Below are 26,411 nucleotides of genomic sequence, written 5' to 3' on the forward strand. Positions count from 1 at the left end.
CAGGTTGTCCTCTCAGCCACTCACCATCTTCACTAGAAATTGTATCTGTTCCTTCACTGTTACTGGGACAAAACCCTGAAACTCCCTCCCTAACAGCACTGTGGGTGTACCTACACCATGCGGGGCTGCAGCTCACCGCCACCTTCTCAAGGACAACCAGGGATGGGCAATAACTCAGCTGCCGTGGAGACGGATTCGATAGGGTCTTTCAAGAGACTTCTGGATGAGTAGATGGGACTTAACAGAATTGAGGGTTATAGGTAAGCCGAGTAGGTAGGGATATCATCAGCGCAACTCGTGGGCCGAAGGGCCTGTTTGTGCTGTCGTTTTTCTACGTTCTATAAACGCTGACCAGTGACACCCACAGCCTGTAAATAAATGTTTTAAATGTATCGATTTATAGAATAAACTAATTTTTGATGCGATTTTATGTTAATTATTAGAAGTGATTTAAATAGTTTAATCAGGAGATTAAGAGAAGTTTAGAGATTATTTATTCTGGGATATCCCGGGGTGTTTAGGGTTCATTCAGCACTACATTAGTGAACAGTAGAGAGAACCTGTGTTTATAAAACACCTTTCCTACTAATGGAACATCCAAGAGCAATTCACAGACAACTGGCTATCTTTGGAATGTAGTCACTCATCTTTTATAGACAAATATCTTGCTCACAGCAAAGTCCGAGTGACAAAATGAACGTGCAGTTTGTCTTGTTTGAGGGAGCTCTGCACGATAGGGTGTGTATATTTAGTTTATTTGTTAGTGGGACATGGGCATCGCTGGCTGGCCAGCATTTATTGCCCATCCCTAGTTGCCCTTGTTCAGAGGGTAGTTGAAAGTCAGCCACATTGCTGTGACTCTGGATTCACGTGTAAGCCAGACCGGGTAAGGGCGGACAATATTTTCTATTAAATTCAAATTCTACCACCTGCCGTGTCAGGATTCGAACCCGGGAAGCCCCAGAACATTAGGTGAGTTTCTGGATTAATATTCCAGCGATAATACCCCTCAGCCACCGGAGAATGTGAAGTGAGTCCGTGGTTCACCACGTGGTAAATTCCCACTTTCTGGAGTTGCGATGCCTGCTGGGAATATCAAATTCAGGAGAACTGAGTGTAGAGATGGCAGGTTAACTCAGATGTGTAGATGCCGGCGATGGACTGGGGTAAACACAGTAAGAAGTCTCTCAGCACCAGGTTAAAGTCCAACAGGTTTATTTGATAGTAAACCCACAAGCTTTCGGGGTTCACCCCTTCGTCAGGTGAGTGGAGAGTTCTGGTCTCTGAATTACATGCTCTGAATTATATGCTTTATCAGAGACCAGAACTCTCCACTCACCTGACGAAGGGGCGAACCCCGAAAGCTTGTGGGTTTACTATCAAATAAACTTGTTGGACTTTAACCCGGCGTTGAGCGATTTCTTACAAGGTTAACTCCCTGCTGCTCCCTCTGCTGGACAATTCAACAATGACAAAACCGACAATTTCCAAACGTCACCTTCTAGTGTTCAAAATGTTCAATTTCCAGATTCTCTGAAAATGAAAATATCTGACGGATAAAAACATCAATTTACCCTAATATTTCTGTTTCTGTTGGTTAATAATAATAATTTAATATGTTTGAATGATTCCTTCATCATAAAATGGATGAAATGCACATTGATGAGGGTGAGCTGGCAACGTGGATACAAAACTGACTCGGTCAAATAAGACAGAGGGTGGCGTTGGAACGGTGCGTTTCCAAATGGAGGGCTGTGACAAGTGGCATTCCTCGGGGATCAGTGCTGGGACCTTTGCTGTTTGTAATATATATATATAAATGATTTGGAGGAAAATGTAACTGGTTTGATTAGTAAGTTTGCGGACGACACAAAGGTTGGTGGATTTGCGGATAGCGATGAGGACCATCAGAGGATACAGCAGGATATAGATCGGTTGGAGACTTGGGCGGAGAGATGGCAGATGGAGTTTAATCTGGACAAATGTGAGGTGATGCATTTTGGAAGGCCTAATAAAGACAGGAAATATACAGTAAATGACAGAACCCTTAAGAGTATTGATAGGCAGAGGGATCTGGGTGTACAGGTACACAGGTCACAGGCAACATATGTGGAGAAGGTGGTCAAGAGGGTTTACGGCATGTTTGTCTTCAACAGCTGGGGTACTGAGTTTAAAAATTGGCAAGTCATGTTGCAGCTTTATAGAACCTTAGTCAGGCTGCATTTGGAATATGGTGTTCAATTCTGGTCGCCACACTACCAGAAGGATGTGGAGGCTTCGGAGAGGGTACAGAAAAGATGTACCAGGATGTTGTCCTGGTATGGAGGGCATTAGCTATGAAGAGAGGTTGGAGAAACTTGGTTTGTTCTCACTGGAACGATGGTGGTTGAGGGGAGACCTGACAGAAGGGGTATGGACAGGGTGGATAGTCAGAAGCTTTTTCCCAGGGTGGAAGAGTCGATTACTCGGGGGCACAGGTTTAAGGTGCGAAGGGCAAGGTTTAAAGGAGATGTACGAGGCATGTTTTTTACACAGAGGGTGGTGATGCCTAGAACCTGCTGCTGGGGGAGGGAGTGAAACAGATACGGGTATGAGCGGATATGAGTTTTAAGGAACGTCTGGACAAATACATGAATAAAATGGGAATAGAGGGATGTGGTCCCCGGAAGGGTAGGGGGTTTTAGTTCAGTGGGGCAGCATGGTCAGTGCAGGCTTGGGGGGCCGAAGGGCCTGTTCCCGTGCTGGAATTTTCTTTATTCTTTGATCATCTTCCTAAACTTATCACCTATAACCAATAAACCAAGCAATCACTTACAAACATCAGATATGAAACTCCCACAAAGGAAATCTGCTTTATTCCAAGTTATTATCAGTGATGATGGAGGCAGAGGCAGGTAGAGTTTGAGGACAGGTATATCTGTATCCGAACCTGATTGCAGGAAATCGACTGAGCAGCGATAAACCAGCAGGATACCAGAAGGGATATTCCTGGATGCGTCATTTGTGGGCGTTTGTAGCTAAAAATAGATCAGGATCATAAATCTTGAAGAACAGAGTGGCACAGAGGCACAGTGGTTAGTGCTGCTGCCTCTCAGCACCAGGGGCCCGGGTTCAATTCCTCGCCTCGACTCACTGAATGTGTGGAGTTTGCACATTCTCCCCGTGTCTGTGTGGGTTTCCTCCGGATGCTCTCGTTTCCTCCCACAGTCCAAAGATGTGCAGATTGGGCGGATTGGCCATGCTGAATTGCCCCTTGGTGTCTCAAAAGATGGAGATTAGGGGGATTTATGGGGTAAATCCACGAGGTTACGGGGATGAGGTGGGATGCTCTGTCAGAGAGTCGGTGCAGACTCGATGGGCCAAATGGCCTCCTTCTCCACTGTAATGATTCCAGGATTCTATTCTATGAAAAGCAGTAGGGGGCACGGCTGGATTGTAGAGTAGTTAATGCGGGGAGGTGAGTGCTTTGTACATTTTGTAATTGAGATAAAGGAGAGAGTTCTCACTGCCCTGAATCATTATCGGGGGGAAGGGAAACATATCATTTCAAAGTTATTATAACAAAAATAAATATTTGGAAATTGTGATTTACTTCTATGTACTTTTAATAAGGAGATCTTTATTGATTAAGAGGATTGTCAATCTTTAGAAATCTTCCCTGCAGAGAGCTGTAACTGCTCCATCACTGAGTGGATTTAAAACCGGAATCAGTGAATGTTTGGACACTGAGAGAATCGGAGAATTTGGAGAAAGTTCAGAAAGGCGTACCCGAGGCTGGAGATTAACCTCGATCCCATTCAACAATGGAACAGACACAATGGGCCAGGTAACCTCCCCCCACCCTCCTGTTCCCTTTATTCAATATGTCTGTGTCAGGATTGAACATCATCAGTGAATGAAATTTAACCCTAACAATAAAATATCATCTTCTCCTGGGACTGAAATCACGAGGGGCCAAGAACAGAAATGATCTGTGAGGGTTTTTCTCTTAATTACACTCCCTGAATATTCGATTTGCACCAAGAGTGCGAAGGAAAGTTGAATCTGTTAAATGTCGCTTTTTATAGGTCATTATAAATATGTAGAAAGCAAGAAATAGGAGCGGGGAGTAGACCATTCAGCCCGTCGAGTCTGTTCCATCATTCAATACTGTCATGGCTGATCCTGGCTTTCAACTCCATTTTCCCACTGGCCTGAACTCCCCAAGAGACCAAACACCTGTCCATCCCAAAGTACCAATCCATTGTCTCTCAGAAATACCTCTTCAATCTAACATTTATTTTGTGTTAGAAGGTCAATCCTGGACCTTTTCTCAGTCACACATTCTGTTAAATGTACATGGAGAAAGATCATCCGTATCATCTTCAACAGGCAAAGCTTTCTCTGAATTCCCTTCCTACAGGATTTCCCTCAAAATGTTTGAAAAGTAAAATCCCAAATCTATCGCTTGTAGAATCTGGAATTCCTACAGTGCAGAAAGAGGCCCATCGAGCCTGCACTGAACACCCAGGCCCTATACCCATAACCCCATGCATTTACCCTAGCTAGTCCCTCTGACACTTAGGGGCAATTTGGCATGGCCAGTCCTCCCAACCTGCACATCTTTGGAGTGTGGGAGGAAACTGGAGCACCCAGAGCAAACCCACGCAGACACGGGGAGAGTGTGCAAACTCCACAGACAGTGACTCAAACCGGGCAATTGAACCCAGGTCCCCAGCACTGTGCAGCAGCAGAGCTAAAACCACTGGGGCATCAAAGCCAATCTTCCTGCAGCTAAGGTGCTTTTAACTATTTTTGTTCTCTTTGTTTCCCAGGCCAGTGGACAACATTTATTATGTGATAAACCCCGCTGTACTGGAATATCCATTTAGAAGATTGGCACATGAAACTTCACTAAAAAAGACTAATTTAACACCTTCTGGAACACCCAAGACTGGGAACCTGAGTGTGTATTTCTCTGAATTTCATTTCTTCAGAATTTTATTTGCTTTCAGAATTTCCTCAACTGCATCATGTTTCATCCTGGTACTCAGTTCCAACATGTTGCAACTGACATCAGCTCCAGTCTGAGTACAGTTCAAATTTCCAATCAGGCTTCATAATTGAGCTTTTATTTCCTTGGATGCAGGAACCAATTTATTGAATTGCGATTGACATTTTCTGAGTAAAATTGTTGATTCAAGTTCACTTCTGATTCCTGTTTAATGTCCAATCCTATGTATCTAAAAGCCTCCAACGTCTGACTTCCAATCTTAAACTCTTTCTTTATTCTTCTACGATGAACAATCCGCTTTCCAGTATGCTTAGGCCCCATCCCCTCCCCCTACTGGCAGGAATCAGATTATGCATCATTTTTGCATAAAGTGACACAAGATTGCATTTTCAAACTTGCCCAAGAAACAGGTCTGAAACTTTCCCGTTTTCACACTTGTTTGATGCTTAGAATTTTTTTGGTAAGATCTCCCCCAAAGTTTTCTATCATTGCTTATAACTTCACCTGAGCCTTTCCACTTTTTATCCTTTTTTGTAATATACTACGTCCCTTGGATTCAAATCTATTTCTGAATATTTACGCAATGCCATAAAACTCAAAAATCTTCTCTGAACCCTCAGTCTTGATAAATGTCCCCCCCCCCCGTGCATACCCGAGCATTGGCACTGTCACGTGAGTGTACCTTTAAGAAAGTTTTATTTTAAAAATCATGCAGCTTACAGCTTCAGCAATGTCATTGGGGGTGGAGCTAAGCTGAGAGAGATAAACATACAGATATTTCCTTAAGAGTTATACATTATTGGGGTTGTTGTGCTTCTTGTTTGTAATTGTTAAAGTTTTTGCTTTAAAGTGACCAGGTAATCCTTCTCTATGAATGGTATGTTTTGTCTGTATCGCATACAAGAAACAATACCTTTCATTGTATGTTAATACATGTGACAATAATAAATCACACACACTGGCACACAATACCAGGTAAACACAACACTGTGTTTACCCCAGTCCAACACCAGCATCTCCACATCACGACTATCATTTTCCCTGGGGAAACATAGAGTCAAATTGCCTGTAATCCCTTTTGGTCTATTCTGAAACAATGAATCTCACAAATCGCTGAGGTGTTGTCGATCTGCTCCTTATTAGTTGGAATTGGCCACACAGTCTATTGTCTAACACACCAAATGCCAAATAACTCACACGGTTTGCTGTAGCCACCTTACATTTTGCATCTAATTTTTTTTAAATAGGGCTTTAAAATAAGTAATCTCTCTCGGCCTGTCCTGGGTGTGACATTGTTACTAACATTATGTATTTAAAAGGTCAGTTAATGTTGCAGTTATGACATCTTCCCAACAGGGAGACCCAGGTGCATAGAAAATTCAATTAATTAAAGATCATAGTGGGTCTAAGTGTGCGGAAACTAGCCCTGAGAAATGAAATTCCCTGGATTTCCACAATTCCCAGACAGATCCCTTCATGAAATTACAATGAACAGAATAGAATATCAAAATTACAGCAACAATAACTGAGTAACAAACATTGCATTTTGCAGGTGTTGTGATTACTGAGGTTATCCCAATTTTGTGAATAACTCCTGCCTGACAGAGGATTTCTCTGCACAGTTCTTTTTCCGAGTATCTTTGTCCCTTTCCCTCCTCTCCATCCTGTGGGTGTCTCCCTGCTGCTGTGTCCTCGGAAGCTGTGTTTCCTCAGACACCTGCGCCCAAAGTGCCGATCTTCACACGTGAATCTAGACATGAGTATTTCCAGCCAGAGTTTTGAGATAATGAGCTGAGGTCACACTGCTCAGTGAACTGCAAAGTTATATATTTTGTTATATTTGCAATTGGAGGCATGAGTCACAAAGTAAGCAAAGGACATGTCTGTCCATGTCAAATCCCAGCCAGACAAGGCTATTACAGACCTGGCAAGGCGGTGTGGACAAAGGCTATTGGCCAACTGAGCTCATCCTTAAACTCACCTCGTATAACTGAGAGCTAAAACCCTGGCATTGGAGGAATCAATCCTTCAATCTTGACTCGAATCCTGAGTCAATACTCGATCTCACCAATGCCAAATTATCAAGATTTTGATTTGATTTTGATTTGATTTATTATTGTCACATGTATTTACAGTGAGAGGTATTGTTTCTCGCACACTATACAGACAACGCATACCGTTCATGGAGAAGGAAACGAGTGCAGAATGTAATGTTACAGTCATAGACTTTAGCACCAATTTTGCATTCTGCATTAATATAAAGACCTGATGATTATTGTACAAAGATATGTCAACAATGTTGTGTTCACCAACTTCAGTTTCAGGGTCCCTAAGGAGATTAGTGAATTTTCCAGAGGATAGCGAGAGGGCACAGATTTAAAATGATTCACAAATGAAGCAATTGCGATGTGAGAAAAACCTTTTTCTCACAGTGAGTGGTTGGGGTCTGGATTGCACTGCCTGGAGGTGTGGTAGATGCAGGTTCAATCGAGGCATTCAAGGGGGCATTAGATCATTATCTGAACAGAAACAATGTGCAAGGATACAGGGAAAAGGCAGGGAAATGGCACAAAGTGTTAATGCTCGTTTAGAGAGCTGGTGCTGACACGATGGGCTGAATGGCCTCCTTCTAACACAGCACAGGGACTGCAACGATTCAAGAAGGCAGCTCGCCACCACCTTCTCAAGGGCAACTAGGGATGGCCAATAAAAGCTGTGATGTGGAGTTGTTTAACAAGGGTGCCAGGCAAAAGGCAGGGAATTATAGGCCGGTTAGTTTAACGTCTGTTGTAGGTAAAATGTTAGAATCCGTCATCAAGGAGGAAATAGCATAAGAACATAAGAACATAAGAACATAAGAACATAAGAACATAAGAAATAGGAGCAGGAGTAGGCCATCTGGCCCTTCGAGCCTGCCCCGCCATTCAATAAGATCATGGCTGATCTGTCGTGGCTGATCTGTCGTGGCTCAGTTCCACTTTCCCGCCTTCTCCCCATAACCCTTAATCCCCTCTCTTATCAAAAACCCATCAACCCGCTTCTTAAAAATATTTAGCGAGGCAGCCTCCACCACTTCAACGGGCAGAGAATTCCAGAGATTCACCACCCTTTGAGTGAAGAAGTTCCTCCTCAACTCCGTTCTGAACCGCCCCCCCTTTATCTTGAGGCTGTGCCGAGGCATCTTGAGGGGAATTGCTTGATAGAGCAGACGCAGCACGGTTTTGTTAAGGGGAAGTCGTGTCTGACGAATTTATTGGAGTTCTATGAGGATGTGTCTAGGGCAGTGGATAGAGGAGAGCCGGTGGATGTGGTCTTTCTTGATTTTCAGAAGGCGTTTGACAAGGTACCTCACAAGAGGTTATTGCAGAAGGTCAGGGGACATGGAGTTGGGGGTAGGGTGTTAGCGTATCTGTATACGTGTGTAGACTATCTGTAACCCCCTTGACTTGCCTGGGTTTGCAAAAACCTCACTTACTGTCCTGTCTGGAGACAATACACATCTCTTTAACCTGGGCTTAATGCTCTTTCCACTCACATTGTCGGCCACTTTAGGATTTGAGCAGCAGGTGAGGTGTAAAGATTTGCATTCTAATCAGTAATCTCTAAACTGTCTGTGCTTTATATGCTCTGTCTGAGACCAGAACTCTCCATTCACCTGATGAAGGGGTAAACCCTGAAAGCTTGTGAGTTTACTATCAAATAAATCGGTTGGACTTAAACCTGGTGTTGTCAGACTTTTTACAATAAAAGCTGGCCAGCCAGCCAGTGACGGCCCTGTCCCCCGAATGAATAAAACAAACTCCTCAGAATTAAGGGGCCTCCTCAGGTGCCAATGAATCTTAGAATCACAGAATCCCTACAGTGCACAGGAGGCCATTCGGCCCAGCATTGACAACAATCCCACCCAGGTCCTATCCCTGTAACCCTGAGTATTTACCCTGTTAGTCCCCTGACACTAAGGGACAATATGGCATGGCCAATCCACCTAACCTGCACATCTTTGGACACCTTCTAATAGTTCAGAACATTACTCCACGTAACAGATGAAGGAAGAGATATACTAAAATCTGGCATCACAGGATACAAATATATAAAAATAATTTGCATTTAAATGACATCTTAAGCAAAGTAAAACATGTCAAGATTCTACACAACACCTTAACCAAACAGCAAGCTACAGAAGGACACCAGGGCAGATGACAAAAATCCCAATGAAAGATAGAGTTTCCGGATGGCTGTTAATAAGGACAAAGGGGACGGAGGTTAAAGAACGTTAGAATGTTTTATTCTTTTGTGAGATGCAGGCATCGCAGGCAAGGTTACCATTTGTTGCCCATCCAGGTTACATTTCAGCTTCATTTGAAGCAATTTTTTCAAGCGGCATCTGGGCCTTTGGGCTAAGATGCAAATGAGATCAAGCCTTGGAGGTGGAGCTACACCTACTCCAATCAGCTTGGATGATGTAGGTCAAGCCCAGGACAGGAGGTGAGAGCCCTGTCTGGTCAGCTCGGATCCCAACTTGTTGGGACTCTGAATTGGCTTTAATTTGAATTGATTGGATTGGAATAAAGTAAACAAAAAAAAATCCCGAATGGCCTTTGGACTGAGTGTTCAGCTAGTTTAGAGGGTACTTAAGTGTCAGCCACACTGCCATGAGTTTGGAGTCACATGTAGACCAGACAAGGTACAGAGGGCAGATTACCTTCCTAAAAGGACATTAGTGAACCAGATGGGTTTTTATGACAATTGATTCGTTGTCATCAGTAGACTTTTAATTTGAGATTTTTTTTATTGAATTCAAATTTCGCCATCTGCCATGGTGAGATTCTAACCCATGTCCCCAGACCTTAACCCTGGGTCGCTGGATTACTAGTGCACTAGTGACAATACCATTATAAGGACATAAGAACATAAGAAATAGGAGCAGGAGTAGGCCATCTGGCCCTTCGAGCCTGCCCCGCCATTCAATAAGATCATGGCTGATCTGAAGTGGCTCAGTTCCACTTTCCCGCTTTCTCCCCATAACCCTTAATCCCTTTGCCTACCAAAAACCTATCAACCCGCGTCTTAAATATATTTAGCGAGGCAGCCTCAACCACTTCAACGGGCAGAGAATTCCAGAGATTCACCACCCTTTGAGTGAAGAAGTTCCTCCTCAACTCCGTTCTAAACTGCCCCCCCCCTTTATCCTGAGGCTGTGCCCCCTAGTCCTACTGTCCTTTCTGAGCGGGAAGAGTCTCTCCACCTCTATCCTATCCATCCCATTCATCATCTTATATGTCTCAATGAGATCTCCCCTCATTCTTCTAAACTCTAACGAGTACAAGCCTAGTTTATTCAGCCTCTCCTCATAGCTCAACCCCCTCAACTCCGGAATCAGCCTAGTAAACCTCCTCTGCACTCCCTCCAAGGCCAAAATATCCTTGCGTAAATGCGGCGACCAAAACTGCACACAGATGTCACCACCTCTCCCATGAGTCACACATAGGCCACAGCAGATTTCCTTCCCTAAAGGACATTGGCTCAAATTGTCATGGTTACCATTACTAAGATTAGTTTCACATCTCACATTTATTCATCGAATTTAAATTGTAACAGCTGCTGCCGTGGTGAGATTTGAACCTATGTCCCCAGAGTAATAGTCTGGATCTCTGGATTACTAGTCCAGCGACAGTAGCACTACGCAACCATCTCATATGGTGGAGGTATAGGCCATTCAGCCCCTTGAGCCTAGTCCTGCTGATTTAATAACATCCGCTTTCCTGCTCTATCCCCATATCCCTCGATTCCATGAGTGTACAAAAATCTATTCATCACAAACTTGCCCAATGATGGAATATTCACTCCTCTGGTGTAGAGAATTCCAAAGATCCATAACCTTCTGGGTAAATATATTTTTATTTATCCCCTTATTTAACAAATGTCAAGATCTTTAAACAGTTGTTTCACATTTCCATCTTGTAAAATATCTCAAATTACAATAGCAAAATATTGGGGATGCTGGAATCTGAAATCTGATGAAGGGTTATCCAGACTCGGAACATTGGCTCTATTCTTCGTCCACAGAGGCTGTCAGACCTGCTGAGATTTTCCAGCATTTTCTGCTTTTGTTAAAATGACAAACTTCAGTTCATCCTGAAGTGACCGAACTTCCAACCAGTTCACCACCATCCTGACTCTCAGGAGTTGATGTGCTTTCAGCCACTGGTCCAAATCCCAGCATCTCCTGGAGCTTACTGAACGTGACAACAAGGGCAAGAGCTTGTTAAAAAACTGAAGTCTTGTAAACCTGAATTGAAGAATGATTTTTCCATCAAGTTCTCAAAAATAAGGCCGTAACAGCATGATACTTCAGAGTCTGCGTTCAGTCCAGAACTTTCCATCTCCTTGTACAATTATTCTTAGACACCCAGTCAGAAAAAGATATATGTTCAAAAGATATGAAGAAGATCCTCGAGCATTGTTTAAGAAGGGAATTCTAGATCTAGGAGCTGAATTAATGGTCACCCGTGGTGAGGCAAAGAAAGTGGTACTTGCATGAGACGCCTCAGTTGGAAGAGAGCCAAGTTTTCGGAGGATTGTACAAAGAAAGCCCACTTCCCTTTATTAATTTTGGAGGCTAACTGTATGTGGGGAAGGAGATGAGGCTCAATTCTTAATTGCGTTTTCACCTCCTGAGACTGGGATGCAAATAGATGGAAAATAAAACAATTCACCTCAAATACAGGCTGAAGTTCTTGCAAAGAACTAAAAACGATTCAACCAAACATCATTAACCTTGAAGTAATTTAATTCCAGAGCCAGTGACAAGAGTGGGGGTTTGTAGACCACATACATTTCAGATCATATTACCAGCCTTCATCAAATATGTATCATACAAGTATTAATATTACATTTATGCGGTGCGTAGTATAACTCAAAGATTGCTGTCGTTTGAAAATTTACACCATCTACTTTTCTTTTTCCATCAGGATTTCAGCTTTAGCTATAAAGGAAGAACAGGGATTTTAACCAGTGTCCAATAACATTCTTGCGATGTCCTAAAGCGTTTGACCACAAATGGATTATCATTTGAAGTACAATTACTCTTGTTATGTAGGTAAATATACCAACAAGCTTGAGCAAATAAGATCCCACAAACAGCAAAAGAATGAATGACCAAATAATCTGTTTTTGAGGGAAATGTTTGAAAGAAGCAAGATAGTCAGGACACCAGCAGGACTAACTGTTCTTTCAGGATAGTATCACAGATCCAACTGAACAGGGGGACTGGGCCTTGGATTAACATGACAGGCAGGATTTTCCAATCATGCCCAATACGAGACTGGAAATTCACACCCAGATGAATCTTTAAATGGTCCATCAAATCTCCCTCCCACCACCAATGATTCCCGTGGTGGGCAGGAATGGATTATCTCTCTGCTCATTCGACAGACAGGCAGCCCTCCCTCAGTATTGCATTGTTAAGATTGTTCTCCTGGTGCAGTTGAAACCCACATCCTTCTCACTCAGTGGTGAAGGGAAGTTGTAGCCTGGTGGTATTGTCACTGGACTATTATTCCAGAGTCCCAGGGTAATGCTCTGGGGTTCCAGGTTTGAATCCTGCCACAGCAGAAGGTGAAATTTGAATTCAATAAAAACCATCCAATGATGGCCATGAAACTACTGTTATAAAAAAGTCATCTGTTTTACTAATGTCCTTTAGGGAAGGAAATCCCCCACCCTTACCCAGTCTGGCCTACATGTGACTCCAGATTCACAGCAACTTAACTTGACTCTTAATGGCCCAGCCAGTGCTGCCCACATACTGTGAATTAATTTTAAAAAAGTACAACAAACTAAGCTGGTGGGAATTGTCATTTCTCATATATGTATAACTTACTGTGAAATAGTACAGTTTTACACAATAATCTTTCATAATATTCCCATTAGTTGTGAGGGGGAAATGATTCATTGCAATCTTACTGTTTTTAATATGAATTTTCCAATACTGACTGGACACTGGAGTAGAGAATAAACTAATATGGCTTGTGATTATGTTCTACTGTTAGACATGATTCTCTGATTGGGCAGCACTTGCTGGGCAATCCTGAGTGCACTAAACAACCTGCTTAAGATAATCTGTCAAGCTCAGAATGTGGCTTATTTATGGAACTCATTCTCTGCAAACATAAAAAACACATTCAAACCTTGCACTGATGTGCTAGCCCCTCCATTATTGGGGATGGGGATATTTGTGGCACCTCCTCCTCTTCTACAAACACAAATTTGAAACCAGGCTGCTGCTAGTCTCTAATGCCATTACATTTCAGTGGCCTGAAGGTCACAAATTAACAATCACCATTAATCTGAAAATAGCAGTCTAATGATCTCCAGTGAGAGATAATGGCAGATCAGTGGAAAAGTCCCAGGAAGTTATAATTAATAAAGTACTGAGGTAGTTAATGGAATCTTTCAATGCAAGCTTTCAGTAAATTGGGCCCATTTAATGGCATTAGTGCTGATCTGACAGTAAAAGCAGAATGTAAACCATTCTGGTGAGATAATGCTCGACGCCTTCAGAGGTACATATGTTACCTGGCTACTTTACAACACAGCCTGGGTGACAAACTGTCGTGTATTTTAAGGGTCTCTTGCTGCTTAAGGGTCACCATTTCTCCCATATTTTTCGGACAGTTTGTGGAAAACAGAAGCCTCCAGGGTGAGATCAGGTGATTCGATCGGAACTGTGAGTGAATGAGGTGATTAGCAGAGAGAGGACGGTGTTGTTGTGAGTCAGTAAGGTAATTTGTAAACTTTAGTTGATTTTGAACCCCATGCCTCCTGCAATTATTGTATCAAGTCCACCATTCTTTTATTAATTATTTTAAATTTGTGCCCCTGGTTCTCGATCCTCTCACCAATTTGGGAACAGTTTCTCCCATTCTACTCTGTCCAGGTCTTGAGTACCTCTATCGGGGTAGCATGGTGGCACAGTTGATAGCACTGCTGCCTCAAGTGCCAGGGACCCAGGTTTGAGTCCCGGCTTGAGTCACTGTCTGTGTAGAATCCGCACCTTCTTCCCATGTCTGGGAGTTTCCTCTGGGTGCTCCAGGTTCCTCCCACAGACTGAAAGACATGCTGGTTAGATGCACTGGCCATGCTAAATTCTCCCTCAGTGTGCCCAAACTGGCACCAATGGTGACTAGGGGATTTTCATAATAACTTCATTGCAGTGTTAATGTAAACCAAGTTGTGACACTGATAAATAAACTTTAAAAACAGATCTCCTCTCAGCCTTTTTTTCTCCAAGGAAAACAGTCCCAACTTAGAATCCCTACTGTGCAGAAGAGGCCATTCAGCCTATCAAGCCTTCACTAACTCTCTGAAAGAGCACTCTACCTAGGCCCATCCTAACCCTATAAACCCATAACCCCGCACATTGATCATGGCCAATCCACCTAACCAGCATATCTTTGGAGTGTGGGAGGAAACCGGAGCACCCGGAGGAAACCCATGCAGACACGGGGAGAATGTGTAAACTCCACAGTTACCCAAGGCTGAAATTGAACCTGGGTCCCTGGCACTGTGAGGCAGCAGTGCTAACCACTGTGCCCCTGACCCAGTCTAGCTTCATAACCTAAGCTCCTTCTGCCAGGAACCATCCTTTTGATTTTTTTCCCCACTCTTTCCAATGTGTTCACAATGCCCCAGCTGAGACTGAACCAGTGTCTTATATACAAGTTCGACATGAACTCCTTGCTCTTGTACTCTATGCTGCTATGAATAAAGCCCAGGATACTGTATGCTTTATTACCCATTCTCTCAACCTGCCCTGTCACCTTCAGTGACTAGTAGACCAATGGATGTCGCGGCTGCAGTGTCCCTGTGCAGGGAGCGGTGGGGGGGGGGAGTATTGGGGGTATTACGGTAGAGCGGCAGTGCGCTGGAGCCGGGCCCGGCCCAGATGCTGCCAGTTGTGGAGAGCGGCCTCGGGGAGCGGCAGCGGCGGCCTCCGCTCTGACGGGCAGATGTATTGGGCCGGAGTGAAGGCGGCGGCGGCGGCGGGTTTGCGGAGGGTGGCGGGCGGCAGCGGCTCGGTGCGGCTCCGGTGTTGATGCGGCGGAAGGCCCGGCCCGGCCCGGCCCCCCGTCAGATACATTGTTACCGAGTAAGTTTCAGCAAAGTAACAACTCGCAGCTTCCCCCTGGATACTGAGCGGATCCAACAGAACTATCGGCAATCCCAACTCACTGCATTGAACTTTGTAAACTAATTTATACATTAATATCTCCTCTCTCTCCCCTTCCTTTCCTCCCCCCCTCCCCCCCCACCCTTTCCTCCCCCACCCCCCACCCCCCCTCCCCCCCCCCTCTTCCCTCTCCCCCCCCTCTCTTCCCTCTCCCCCCCCCTCTTCCCTCTCCCCCCCCCCTCTTCCCTCTCCCCCCCCCTCTCTTCCCTCTCCCCCCCCCTCTCTTCCCTCTCCCCCCCCCTCTCTTCCCTCTCCCCCCCCCTCTCTTCCCTCTCCCCCCCCCTCTCTTCCCTCTCCCCCCCCTCTCTTCCCTCCCCCCCCCCTCTTCCCTCTCCCCCCCCCCTCTTCCCTCTCCCCCCCCTCTTCCCTCTCCCCCCCCCTCTCTTCCCTCTCCCCCCCCCTCTCTTCCCTCTTCCCCCCCCCTCTTCCCTCTCCCCCCCCCTCTCTTCCCTCTCCCCCCCCCTCTCTTCCCTCTCCCCCCCCCTCTCTTCCCTCTCCCCCCCCCCTCTTCCCTCTTCCCCCCCCCCTCTTCCCTCTCCCCCCCCTTCCCTCTCCCCCCCCCCCTTCCCTCTCCCCCCCCTCTCTTCCCTCTCCCCCCCCCTCTCTTCCCTCTCCCCCCCCCTCTCTTCCCTCTCCCCCCCCTCTCTTCCCTCTCCCCCCCCCTCTCTTCCCTCTCCCCCCCCCTCTCTTCCCTCTCCCCCCCCCTCTCTTCCCTCTCCCCCCCCTCTCTTCCCTCTCCCCCCCCTCTCTTCCCTCTCCCCCCCCTCTCTTCCCTCTCCCCCCCCCTCTCTTCCCTCTCCCCCCCCTCTCTTCCCTCTCCCCCCCCTCTCTTCCCTCTCCCCCCCCCTCTCTTCCCTCTCCCCCCCCCTCTCTTCCCTCTCCCCCCCCCTCTCTTCCCTCTCCCCCCCCCTCTCTTCCCTCTCCCCCCCCCTCTCTTCCCTCTCCCCCCCCCTCTCTTCCCTCTCCCCCCCCCTCTCTTCCCTCTCCCCCCCCCTCTCTTCCCTCTCCCCCCCCTCTCTTCCCTCTCCCCCCCTCTCTTCCCTCTCCCCCCCCCTCTCTTCCCTCTCCCCCCCCCTCTCTTCCCTCTCCCCCCCCCTCTCTTCCCTCTCCCCCCCCCTCTCTTCCCTCTCCCCCCCCCCTCTTCCCTCTCCCCCCCCCTCTCTTCCCTCTCCCCCCCCCTCTCTTCCCTCTCCCCCCCCCTCTCTTCCCTCTCCCCCCCCCTCTCTTCCCTCTCCCCCCCCCTCTCTTCCCTCTCCCCCCCCCTCTCTTCCCTCTCCCCCCCCCTCTCTTCCCTCTCCCCCCCCCTCTCTTCCCTCTCCCCCCCCTCTCTTCCCTCTCCCCCCCCCTCTCTTCCCTCTCCCCCCCCTCTCTTCCCTCTCCCCCCCCCTCTCTTCCCTCTCCCCCCCCTCTCTTCCCTCTCCCCCCCCTCTCTTCCCTCTCCCCCCCCTCTCTTCCCTCTCCCCCCCCTCTCTTCCCTCTCCCCCCCCCTCTCTTCCCTCTCCCCCCCCCTCTCTTCCCTCTCCCCCCCCCTCTCTTCCCTCTCCCCCCCCCTCTCTTCCCTCTCCCCCCCCCTCTCTTCCCTCTCCCCCCCCCTCTCTTCCCTCTCCCCCCCCCTCTCTTCCCTCTCCCCCCCCTCTCTTCCCTCTCCCCCCCCCTCTCTTCCCTCTCCCCCCCCCTCTCTTCCCTCTCCCCCCCCCTCTCTTCCCTCTCCCCCCCCCTCTCTTCTCTTCCCTCCCCCCTCTCTTCTCTTCCCTCCCCCCCCCTCTCCCAGGTGGTTTTCCTGTTGACTCTCTCCCTGTGAATCCATGACAGTGACAATGATGGACTGCACCCAGGAATTATCTCTCAGAACAGAGCCCCTGGACACGGAGCGAGAGTTGGGTTGTTACTGCTCCTGCAGCGAGGGCTTCAGTGGGGACTCCCAGCTCAGAGGGAGAGCCAAGTCCAGGAGTCTCTCAGCTTCCCCTGCATTGATCAGTGGAAAGGTGTACAGGTAACTATCATGCCCAGTGCCAACAACCCCTGCCCCTCTGAAATTGGAATTATTTCAAGGAAGTGAGAAGGGCCAGGCTTGTTCCAGCCTTAAAATGTCTTTAATATTTTAGAATGAATGGGACACAATGTTTACCCTGTTAATCCCCCCCGCGAAACTAGGGTCAATTTAGCCATGGCCAATCAACCTAACCTGCACACCTTTGGACTGTGGGAGAAAACTGAAGCACCCAGAGAAAACCCATGCAGACACAGGGAGAACATGCAAACTTCACACAGACAGTGATCCAAGCCAGGAATCAAACCCTGATCCTTGACATTGTGAGGCAGCAGTGCTAACCACTGTGCTGCCATATTTCTATTCAGAAGAACTTAGATTTAGCTCTTGGGGCTAAAGGGATAAGGGGGGAAGGCAGGATCAGGATATTGAATTTGATGATGGTGGAGCAGGCTCGAAGGGCTGAATGGCCTCCTTCTGCTTCCAGTTTTAATAGATCTATGTAGGTGTTTTTGATTTCTAGATTAATCTAGCTGGTTTTGTTTCTCTTTGTATTGACGATCTCTAGTGAGATTGTTATTTGGGGCCTGGGATATTTTACTGTCCCACCTGCCATGGGAATCGGAGCAGACGAGGGGTGGACCATGGAAAGGTCCATTGACCTCGGGCAGAATTTCCTGGTTTCAGAGCAAGCGCAGCTGAAGAATCTCACCCACGATGTTGTTTTGTGACAGAAGGCCTTATTGTGTCATTTGATGGAAATATCCTAATGTCCACCCTCCCACAGACTGCACAGGAGAGGGGATGGTCCAAAGGCTGAGTCGAGATCAGTGCCTTGAAACAACCAGAGTGAAGTTTGCATCCAAAGCACAGATTTGGTCCAGTGGCCAAGCAAGGCTGTTGGTGTCCTCTTCTGAGTCACCCTTAGCCCACATAATTAGAAAGCCGATTAGTTTATTCTCTGGAACGAATGACAGAGCATCCCCTTTGTTACTGGAGTTTACTTTCCAAGGCTCAGTTTGTGAGTTATCACGGAAAGATGCTGTGTGGGATGCAAGTGTATTTTGTTTAACCTGTATTCCAGGTGTTTGTGGTGTTCTTCCGGGTCAGACTTGATGTAAAACTTTTTATCAAATAGTCTCAGTATTGGCAGGGTGGAGGATCGAGCAACTTCCCACTTTTCTTGATGTTTTGGCTCCAGTTGGTCTTTGATGTAATGGAACAAGCTGTATTATTGAGAGACAGTAATGATTCTGTAATTTAATCAGAACTGCAAGGGTTGAGTGGTTTGCAGTTTTCTGAATTGATTTATAGCATTCTGCTAAGAACGGAATCGTAGAAAACTGGCAAAATGACTGAAGGCCATTGTGATTTTTACCAGCGTTGTGGACCTGTACTGATATTCTAATAACCTCATCACATCACCTGAATTCTATCAATTATTTCACCAGTTTTATTGTTCCTAACTATAACTCTTTATTAAATTTCTCATTACAGTTAGAATCTAACCGAGTGTAATTTAATAAAACGTGCAATATGAATGTCTCCATCCAGTAAGACTCCAAATTAGTGAAGAGACTCCTATTGTGTGGCACTTGCTTATGTCTCATAAAGACATTATTTTAGTAGCATTTGACAGTTGTAGAAACTAAAAGCAGGAGGAGGCCATTTGACCCTTCGAGCCTGCTCCACCATTCAGTTTGATCATGGCTGATCATCAAATTCAATGCCCTGATGGCCCCCCCATATCCCGTGATCCCTTTAGCCCCAAAGGCTATATCAAATTTCTTGAAATCAGGCTATGTTTGGTCTCAACTATGTTCTGTGGTAGTGAATTCCACACATTCACCACTGTGTGGGTGAAGAAATTTCTCCTTGTTTCAGTTCTAAAATATTTACCCCTTATCCTCAAACTATGACCCCTAGTTCTGGACTCCCCATCATTGGGAACATTCTTTCTGAATCTACCCTGTTAGAATTTTATAAGTTTCTATGAGATCCCCTCTCACTCTTCTAACCTCCGGTGAATATAATCCTAACTGACTCAGTCTCTCCCCATGACAGACCTGCCATTCCAGGAATCAGCCTGGTAAACCTTCGCTGTGCTCCCTCTATAGCAGGGACATCCTTCCTCAGATAAGGACACCAAAACTGTGCACACTCCTCCAGGTGTGGCCTCACCAATGCCCTGTACAATTGCGACAAAACATCCTTATCCCTACACTCAAATCCTCTCGCTATGAAGGCCTACATACCATTTGCCTTCTTTACTGCCTGCTGTTCCTGTGTGCTTACTTTCAGCGACTGATGTACGAGGACTCCAAGATCTCATTGCGTATCCACCTCTCTCAATTTACACCCATTCAAATAATAATCTGTCTTCATATTATTGCTACCAAAGTGGATAACCTCACATTTATCCACAATATATGGCATCTGCCGTGCAGATACCCACACACTCAGCCTGTCCAAATCACACTGAAGCATCTCTGCATCCTCCTCACAGCTCAACCTCCCATCCAACTTTGTATCGTATGCAAATTTGGAGACAATACATTTGGTTCCCTCTCCCTCCCTCAACTCTGATGCAAATAAATTAAACAGTATTTTGCTCACAGCAATGTTACTTCAACAAAAGCGATGTGAAAGGCCAGTTACTCTGTTTTGGGTGGGGTTGCTTGAAAGAGGAATATTGTCAATGATATCATAAAATTCCTACAGTACGGAAGAAGGCCTTTTGGCCCATTAAGCTAGTACCACAGACAATCCCACCCAGACCCCATAACCCCATGTATTTACCCTTCTAGTGCCCCTGATGCTAAGGGGCAATTTAGCATGGCCAATCAGCATATCCTGCACATCTTTGGGAGGAAACTGGAGCACCTGGAGGCAACCACATGGACACGGAGAGAACAGTGGCACAGTGGCTAGCGCTGCTGCCTCACTGGTCCAAGGACCCGGGTTCAATTTCGGCTTTGGTTCACTGTCTGTGCACATGCTCCTCGTGTCTGCGTGGGTTTCCTCCGGGTGCTCCGGTTTCCTCCCACAGCCCAAAGATGTGTTGGTTAGGTTGATTGGCCGTGCTAAATTGACCTTAGTGTCAGGAGGATTAGTAGGGTAAATATGTGGGGTTATGGGAGTAGGGCCTGGGTGGGATTGGGGTTGGTGCAGGCTCAAGGGGAAGAATGGCCTCGTTCTGCACTCTGGGATTCTATGAACGTGCCAGTTCCACACAGACAGTTACCAAGGCCGGAACGGAACCCCGATCCTTGGCGCAGTGAGGCAGCAGTGCTAACCACTGTGCCACCATGCTGTCCATATCCAACAAGCTGGATTTTTTATTGTGCCTTGAGATACTTGAAAATGGTGGGGTTGGGTTTAACATTTCTTCTGAAAGACACTTTCAGCCTTGAAAGTTCCGACCAGACAGTTTCAAATATAGACGTTTGGAAAAGACAGTCTAACTGATATGTTGTTGGCAGTAGGTTTATTGTAATGGCAGTGGAGTACAGTGTGTGCAGGCAGCAACATCACTTCGTTGACAGCACCCCAGTCCCATCAGTCCCAGTGTGGGAACCAAGGACCTCCTACAGAGAGCAGCAGTATCCTAGTGCAATAAAGACCTTTAGACAGCTGATCGTGGATCTCTGTTTGAAAATCACTATTGATGAAACCAAGCACAATTACGCAAAATTTAAATTCTTTTGTAAGTTCACTTTTTTAAAAACTCCACGGTCCTGAATGACATTTTTTAAAAATATCTTTCAACTTATTCGCATCTAATTTTAAACTGTAAAGCTACCAAAATGTTGGGAAGAGCTTTAATATTACGGTACTAAAATAAACTCAATTTTAAAAATGCCTCAGCCCATCCTGGAACATTTCCCAAGCCCTTTGCATATTTATTTTCATGAAGCAATGATGATTAATTTGTCAAATGCTGCATTAAATCTGCACTAACAATGCCCCTACAAACAGAAATGAGATGACTGGCCAGTTATTTGATTTTGTCAATGGTTCTGTTGTGGTCAAAATGTCTGTTTTCCTTTAGCGCATTGCCAGTTTTTCAAAAAACTCCACTTGGACAAAAAAAAACCTCTGGGTGAAATTAGAAGGCACCGAGACAGAGTCTCAGAACACGAGAGAAAATAGCAAATGACTGGAAGGATGGCAGAGTGGAGAGGGGAACGTAGGCTGCTGCCAGCGGGAGCCTGAGAGATATTTAACAGGAGAAAATCTGTCGGGTGCGGTGGTTTGAGGCCCAGCTGCAATTTAGAAAAGAAGTTAAAGGCATCGCGATCCAGTGGGACACGGCGCGGGGGGGCTGCGTGGGAGTCTCACACGGCAATTGTGGTTAGGAGAGTTAGACATTGTTATCGTTTGTACCACACTTGCAGTGGACGATGAGAACGATACTAGAGAAGTCCTCTCTTTAAGTGATGAACTGAATGAGGGATTTGGAAATAATTAGAAAGATATAATATTGTGTAAGAAAGCAGTCTTCCTCTTGATAATGGATCAACTGTTGGTGAAAAGTTGACCATTATCCTCATTGGTTCCTCAGAATGTTTGATGGGGTTGAGCTCAGAGACTGTTAAGTGCGGGTTAGAGAGTGGGCCTCAGCTTGCCCGGGTTGGGATGGAGGTTATATCACCTTATCCAGGGCTCTATTGGACAAGACAGTCGGGAAGTTTTAACCGAGTCAGCGATGGAGGTGGTCAGGTGACGTACCAGGCCTGAAAATGATTTGTAACAAGCAACATTTACCTTTATTGTCTCAGGCTGTCTCTAAGTAATAGCAGTGTCATGGAAACCAATCTGATTGAAATATTGTCACTTGTCAGTTTACTGTCAGCAACAGTTTTCATCTGTAGGAAGCATCCCAAAATGATTTGCTCATGGGCAGTGGTTAGCATGGCTGCCTCACAGCGCCAGGTTTGATTCCCGGTTTGGGTCGTTGTCTGTGTGAGTCTGCATGTTCTCCTCGTGTCTGCATGGGTTTCCTCCGGGTGCTCCGGTTTTCTCCCTCGGTCCAAAAGTGTGTAGGTTAGGTAGATTGGCCGTGCTAAATTGCCCCTTAGTGTCAGAGGGACTAGCTGGGGTAAATACTTGGGTCTAGGGCCTGAGCGGAAATGTGATCGGTGCAGATTCGATGGGCTGAATGGCCTCCTACGCTATAGCAATTCTATGATGCTAAGCAAGTGGGGGGAATTGTGGGGATGGTGGGATTGGGATGGGGGATTATTGAGGACGGGGTGGGGGGGATTGTGGGGATGGTGGGATTGGGGTGGGGGATTATTGAGGACGGGGTGGGGGGATTGTGGGGTGCAGGGAGCAATGGCTGGAAGATAATTGAGGGAAAGATTAGTTTAATCAAGGTCTGAGAAGCTCTTTGAAGCTGAAGACTTGAAGGGATTTGGGGTTGAGTTTGGATTAGGATCGAGATTTGCGAAGGTTTTAACAGCGATGTTGGGATAAAGCAAGGAGAGTGTGGAAGGAAGATCAGATGCTGTTTTCTTTTACTCTTTTATAGGAAGTGGGCATCACTTGCTGGACCAGCACTTGATGCCCATCCTAATTGCCCTTGAGCCATTTCAGGGCATTGAGAGTTAACCACATTGCTGTGGGCTTGGAGTCCCTGGAAGGGCCAGAGCTGGTGAGGAAGTTGCAAAGACTGGATTTGGGTCATTGAAGGATTTAAAGCTGTGGGTTCTGGAAGTCTGGATAAGTCAGTAAAGTCAAGAGAAAGGGATAAATGTGACTTAGTATTGGACAGGATCCAGTTGGCCTGTTTATCAGGCTGATTAGAGCCTTGTGGGAGGCTGAAGGATGCGCCCATCAATTCGGGTGTTGGAGGAATCCATTTCAGAGCATGGTTCCAGTGATGTGATGATGGAATAAGGAGTTGGTGAGCAGTACAAAGTCGGGTTTGCACTTTGGCTTCGCTGGAACGTGTGATAAGGTTTCAGTAGCGTCGGGGGGTGCGGGGGGAGGTGGGGTGCCCTAGAAGATCTTCAGTTGGAGAGAATTGACTTAATGTGATACTGACTTTGAAATTCAGACAAGGAGTTAGTCTCCGGACGACTTCCTTATGGTATACTGAATTGATGTTAGTGACTGCGGTGCAATAAACGTAATAATCTAAATGAGGAAATTTTCGGCGACCAGTGATAACCATAAACACTTTACAGTGTGGTTTAACTCATTGACGTTTTGGCTATAGGGTGAGGTTTGGATTGTTGAGATTGCTGCTAAAGCTGGAGACATTCCAGCAATGTTAAAGTCCGCTTTTCCGTGTTTGTGTGTTTCCTGGAAGCAGACCTTGTCCCTGTGCTATCTGAAAACTCTTACTTTACACAAACTGCCTTTGCAAACCTTGAGTGATCCAAAGCTAATAATTGCACCAGATGACCCAGAGTCAGTTTAATTCCAGTTAACCCTATACATGGACTTGGGTAAACAAACCTTTGACAAACTGCTTGCCCCAATCAGAGCACTCTCAGGCTAAAGTAACTCTGGTCATTAGTTACAATTCAAAGAGCAAACGAAAGCATTAAAACTTGAATTGTGTGATATTAGATTCATAGACTTTTCCAGCACAGAAGGAAGCCATTCAGCGACACGGTAGCACAGGGGTTAGCACTGCTGCTTCACAGCTCCATGGACCTGGGTTCAGTTCCCGGCTTGGGTCACTGCCTGTGTGGAATTTGCACGTTCTCCTCATGTCTGTGTGTTTCCTCCGAGGGCTCCGATTTCCTCCCACAGTTCAAAGATGTGCGGGTTAGGTTGATTGGCCATGCTAAAATTACCCCTTAGTGTTCTGAGATGCGTAGGTTAGAGGGATTAGTGGGTAAATATGTAGGCATATGTGGGTAGGGCCTGGGTGGGATTGTGGTCGGTGCAGACTTGATGGGCCAAATGGCCTCTCTTTGCACTGTAGGGTTTCTGTGATTCATTCGGCCCATCATGTCCATGATGGTCAACAAAGATCTGACTACACTAATCTCCTTTTCCAGCACTTGGCCCATCACCCTGGAGATTATGGCAGCACAAGTGAATATCTAAATACTCCTTAAATGTTATGAGAGTTTCTGACTCACCCACCCTTTCAGTCAGTCAGTTCCAGACTTCCACCACCCTCTGGGTGAAAAAGACTCTCCTCCACTCCCCCCCTTAGCCTTTTACCTTCAGTCTACACCCCTAAGTTACTGACCCCCGACTAATGAAAAAAGTGCTGCCTTATCCACCATACCTGTGCCCCGATTATCCTGTAAGTCTCTATCAGGTCCCCTCTCCACCTTTGTTGCTCTTAGGAAAACAGCCCAAGCCTACCCAATGTTTTCTCATAGCTCAGACGGGTACAATGGATCAGTACAGTAATCAAACATGATTGTCCTTTGCAATGTCTGCAAGGAATAAATTACTCTTTTGATTTGATTTATTATTGTCACATGTATTAGTGTACAGTGAAAAGTATTGTTTCTTGCGCAGTATAGAGACAGAGCATACTGTACATAGAGTAGGAAAGGAGAGAGTGCAGAATGTAGTGTTACAGTCATGGTTAGGGTGTCGAGAAAGATCAACTTAATGCGAGATAGGTCCATTCAAAACCCTGATGGCAGCAGGGAAGAAGCTGTTCTTGAGTCAGTCGGTACGTGACCTCAAACTTTTGTATTTTTTTCCCGATGGAAGAAGGTGGAAGAGAGAATGTCCAGGGTGTGTGGGGTCCTTAATTATGCTGGCTGCTTTTCCGAGGCAGCGGGAAGTGTAGACAGACTCGATGGATCGGAGGCTGGTTTGCAAGATGGATTGGGTTTCGTTCACAATCCTTTGAATGCTGTGATGAAGCAGTGAAGATGGACAAGTTTTGAACCATGAAAGTTCTTGATGGATGAGTAAATGTGAAGAATCTGTTTTCACTTAATCATATTTCTTTCCTTAAATGAACAGTTTTCTAGAGAATTCACCAGCCATTCAAACTAGAAAACCTCCTTTCAGTTAAAATATATTTTCTTTTTAGTTTCTTGGATACCAAGTCCAATAGCCATAGATCAATTAACAAATTAACCATCAAATTAAAACTTATTGGTTACTGGAGGCAAGTGAAACTTGTGCTGTGTTGAATTTGCTTACGTTCCTGGAATGTTAATAGTTACGGATTTCCCAATAGCCCAGTTCCCTTAATGCCATTTTCTATATTACAGTGTTGAATTGAGTGTTCAAGATACATAGATTGAAGAATATTACCAACTTTTGGATAGACCTGCTGTAATCCTGAGCTGCTTTTTTAATCTTGTATCATTTTTAAGAGTTGTATTTCTGGGAACTTTGTGTTCATTTTCTTTTACGTTCCTGAAAACAGATGTGTTGCTGAAGCTTTTTGTCTTTCACTTATCAGGGCAAACACCATGCCAAATTTCAACCAATCACAATTTATAGTACAGAAGAAAAAGATGTTGATTTGTTGAAAATGTGACTCTGGCCAAAGTGTTGCAATTGAGCAAACAACGGGGAACGACATGGCTCATTGACAGCTGCTAGAAACAACATCCATCCCTACGTGGGGATCTGCTCCCTGTAAACAAAAGGAATATGATCAAGCCTTGTGACTTTTTGAATTAGCCAGGAGCTTGGAAAGCCGGTAGTTCCCTGTTGCTTGCTCAATTGCAACACTTTGGCCAGAGTTGCATTTTTAACAAATCAACATCTTTTTCTTCTATAATATAAATTGTGATTGGTTGAAATTTGGCATGGTGTTTGTCCTGATGAGTGAAAGACAAAAAGCTTCAGCAACACATCTCTTTTCAGGAATGTAAAAGAAAATGAATACAAAGTATCCAGAAATACAACACTTAAAACGATACAAGATTTAAAAAAGCATAGAACGTAGAAAAACTACAGCACAAACAGGCCCTTTGGCCCACAAGTTGCTCTGATGATATCCATACCTACTAGGATTACCTATAACTCTCAATTCTATTAAGTCCCATATACTCATCCAGAAGCCTCTTGAAAGACCCTATCGAATTTGCCTCCATCACCACCAGCAGCCGATTCCACTCACCCACCACCCTCTGAGCGAAAAACGTACCCCTGATATCTCCTCTGTACCTACTTCCCAGCACCTTAAACCTGTGTCCTCTCGTAGCAACCATTCCAGCCCTTGGAAAAAGCCTCTGAGAATCCACCCGATCTAT

The 26,411-nt window shown here is 45.7% G+C and overlaps 1 protein-coding gene across 1 annotated transcript in view; it reads left to right on the top strand.

Moving 5' to 3' along the window:
* Positions 1-15,105: 15,105 nt before the first annotated feature.
* The window catches only part of LOC145360053 (NAD kinase-like), an 86,060-nt gene continuing 74,754 nt past the window's right edge, over positions 15,106-26,411 (top strand). Inside the window, exons 1-2 of the mRNA XM_080214966.1 lie at positions 15,106-15,143; positions 16,996-17,217. Coding sequence (XP_080071092.1) covers positions 17,030-17,217 — 188 coding nt within the window. The 5' untranslated portion in view covers positions 15,106-15,143; positions 16,996-17,029. The remainder of the gene's footprint in view (positions 15,144-16,995; positions 17,218-26,411) is intronic.

Source organism: Carcharhinus amblyrhynchos, chromosome 30, assembly GCF_965287045.1.
Source record: "Carcharhinus amblyrhynchos chromosome 30, sCarAmb.v2.hapA, whole genome shotgun sequence".
NCBI classification, from domain to species: domain Eukaryota; kingdom Metazoa; phylum Chordata; class Chondrichthyes; order Carcharhiniformes; family Carcharhinidae; genus Carcharhinus; species Carcharhinus amblyrhynchos.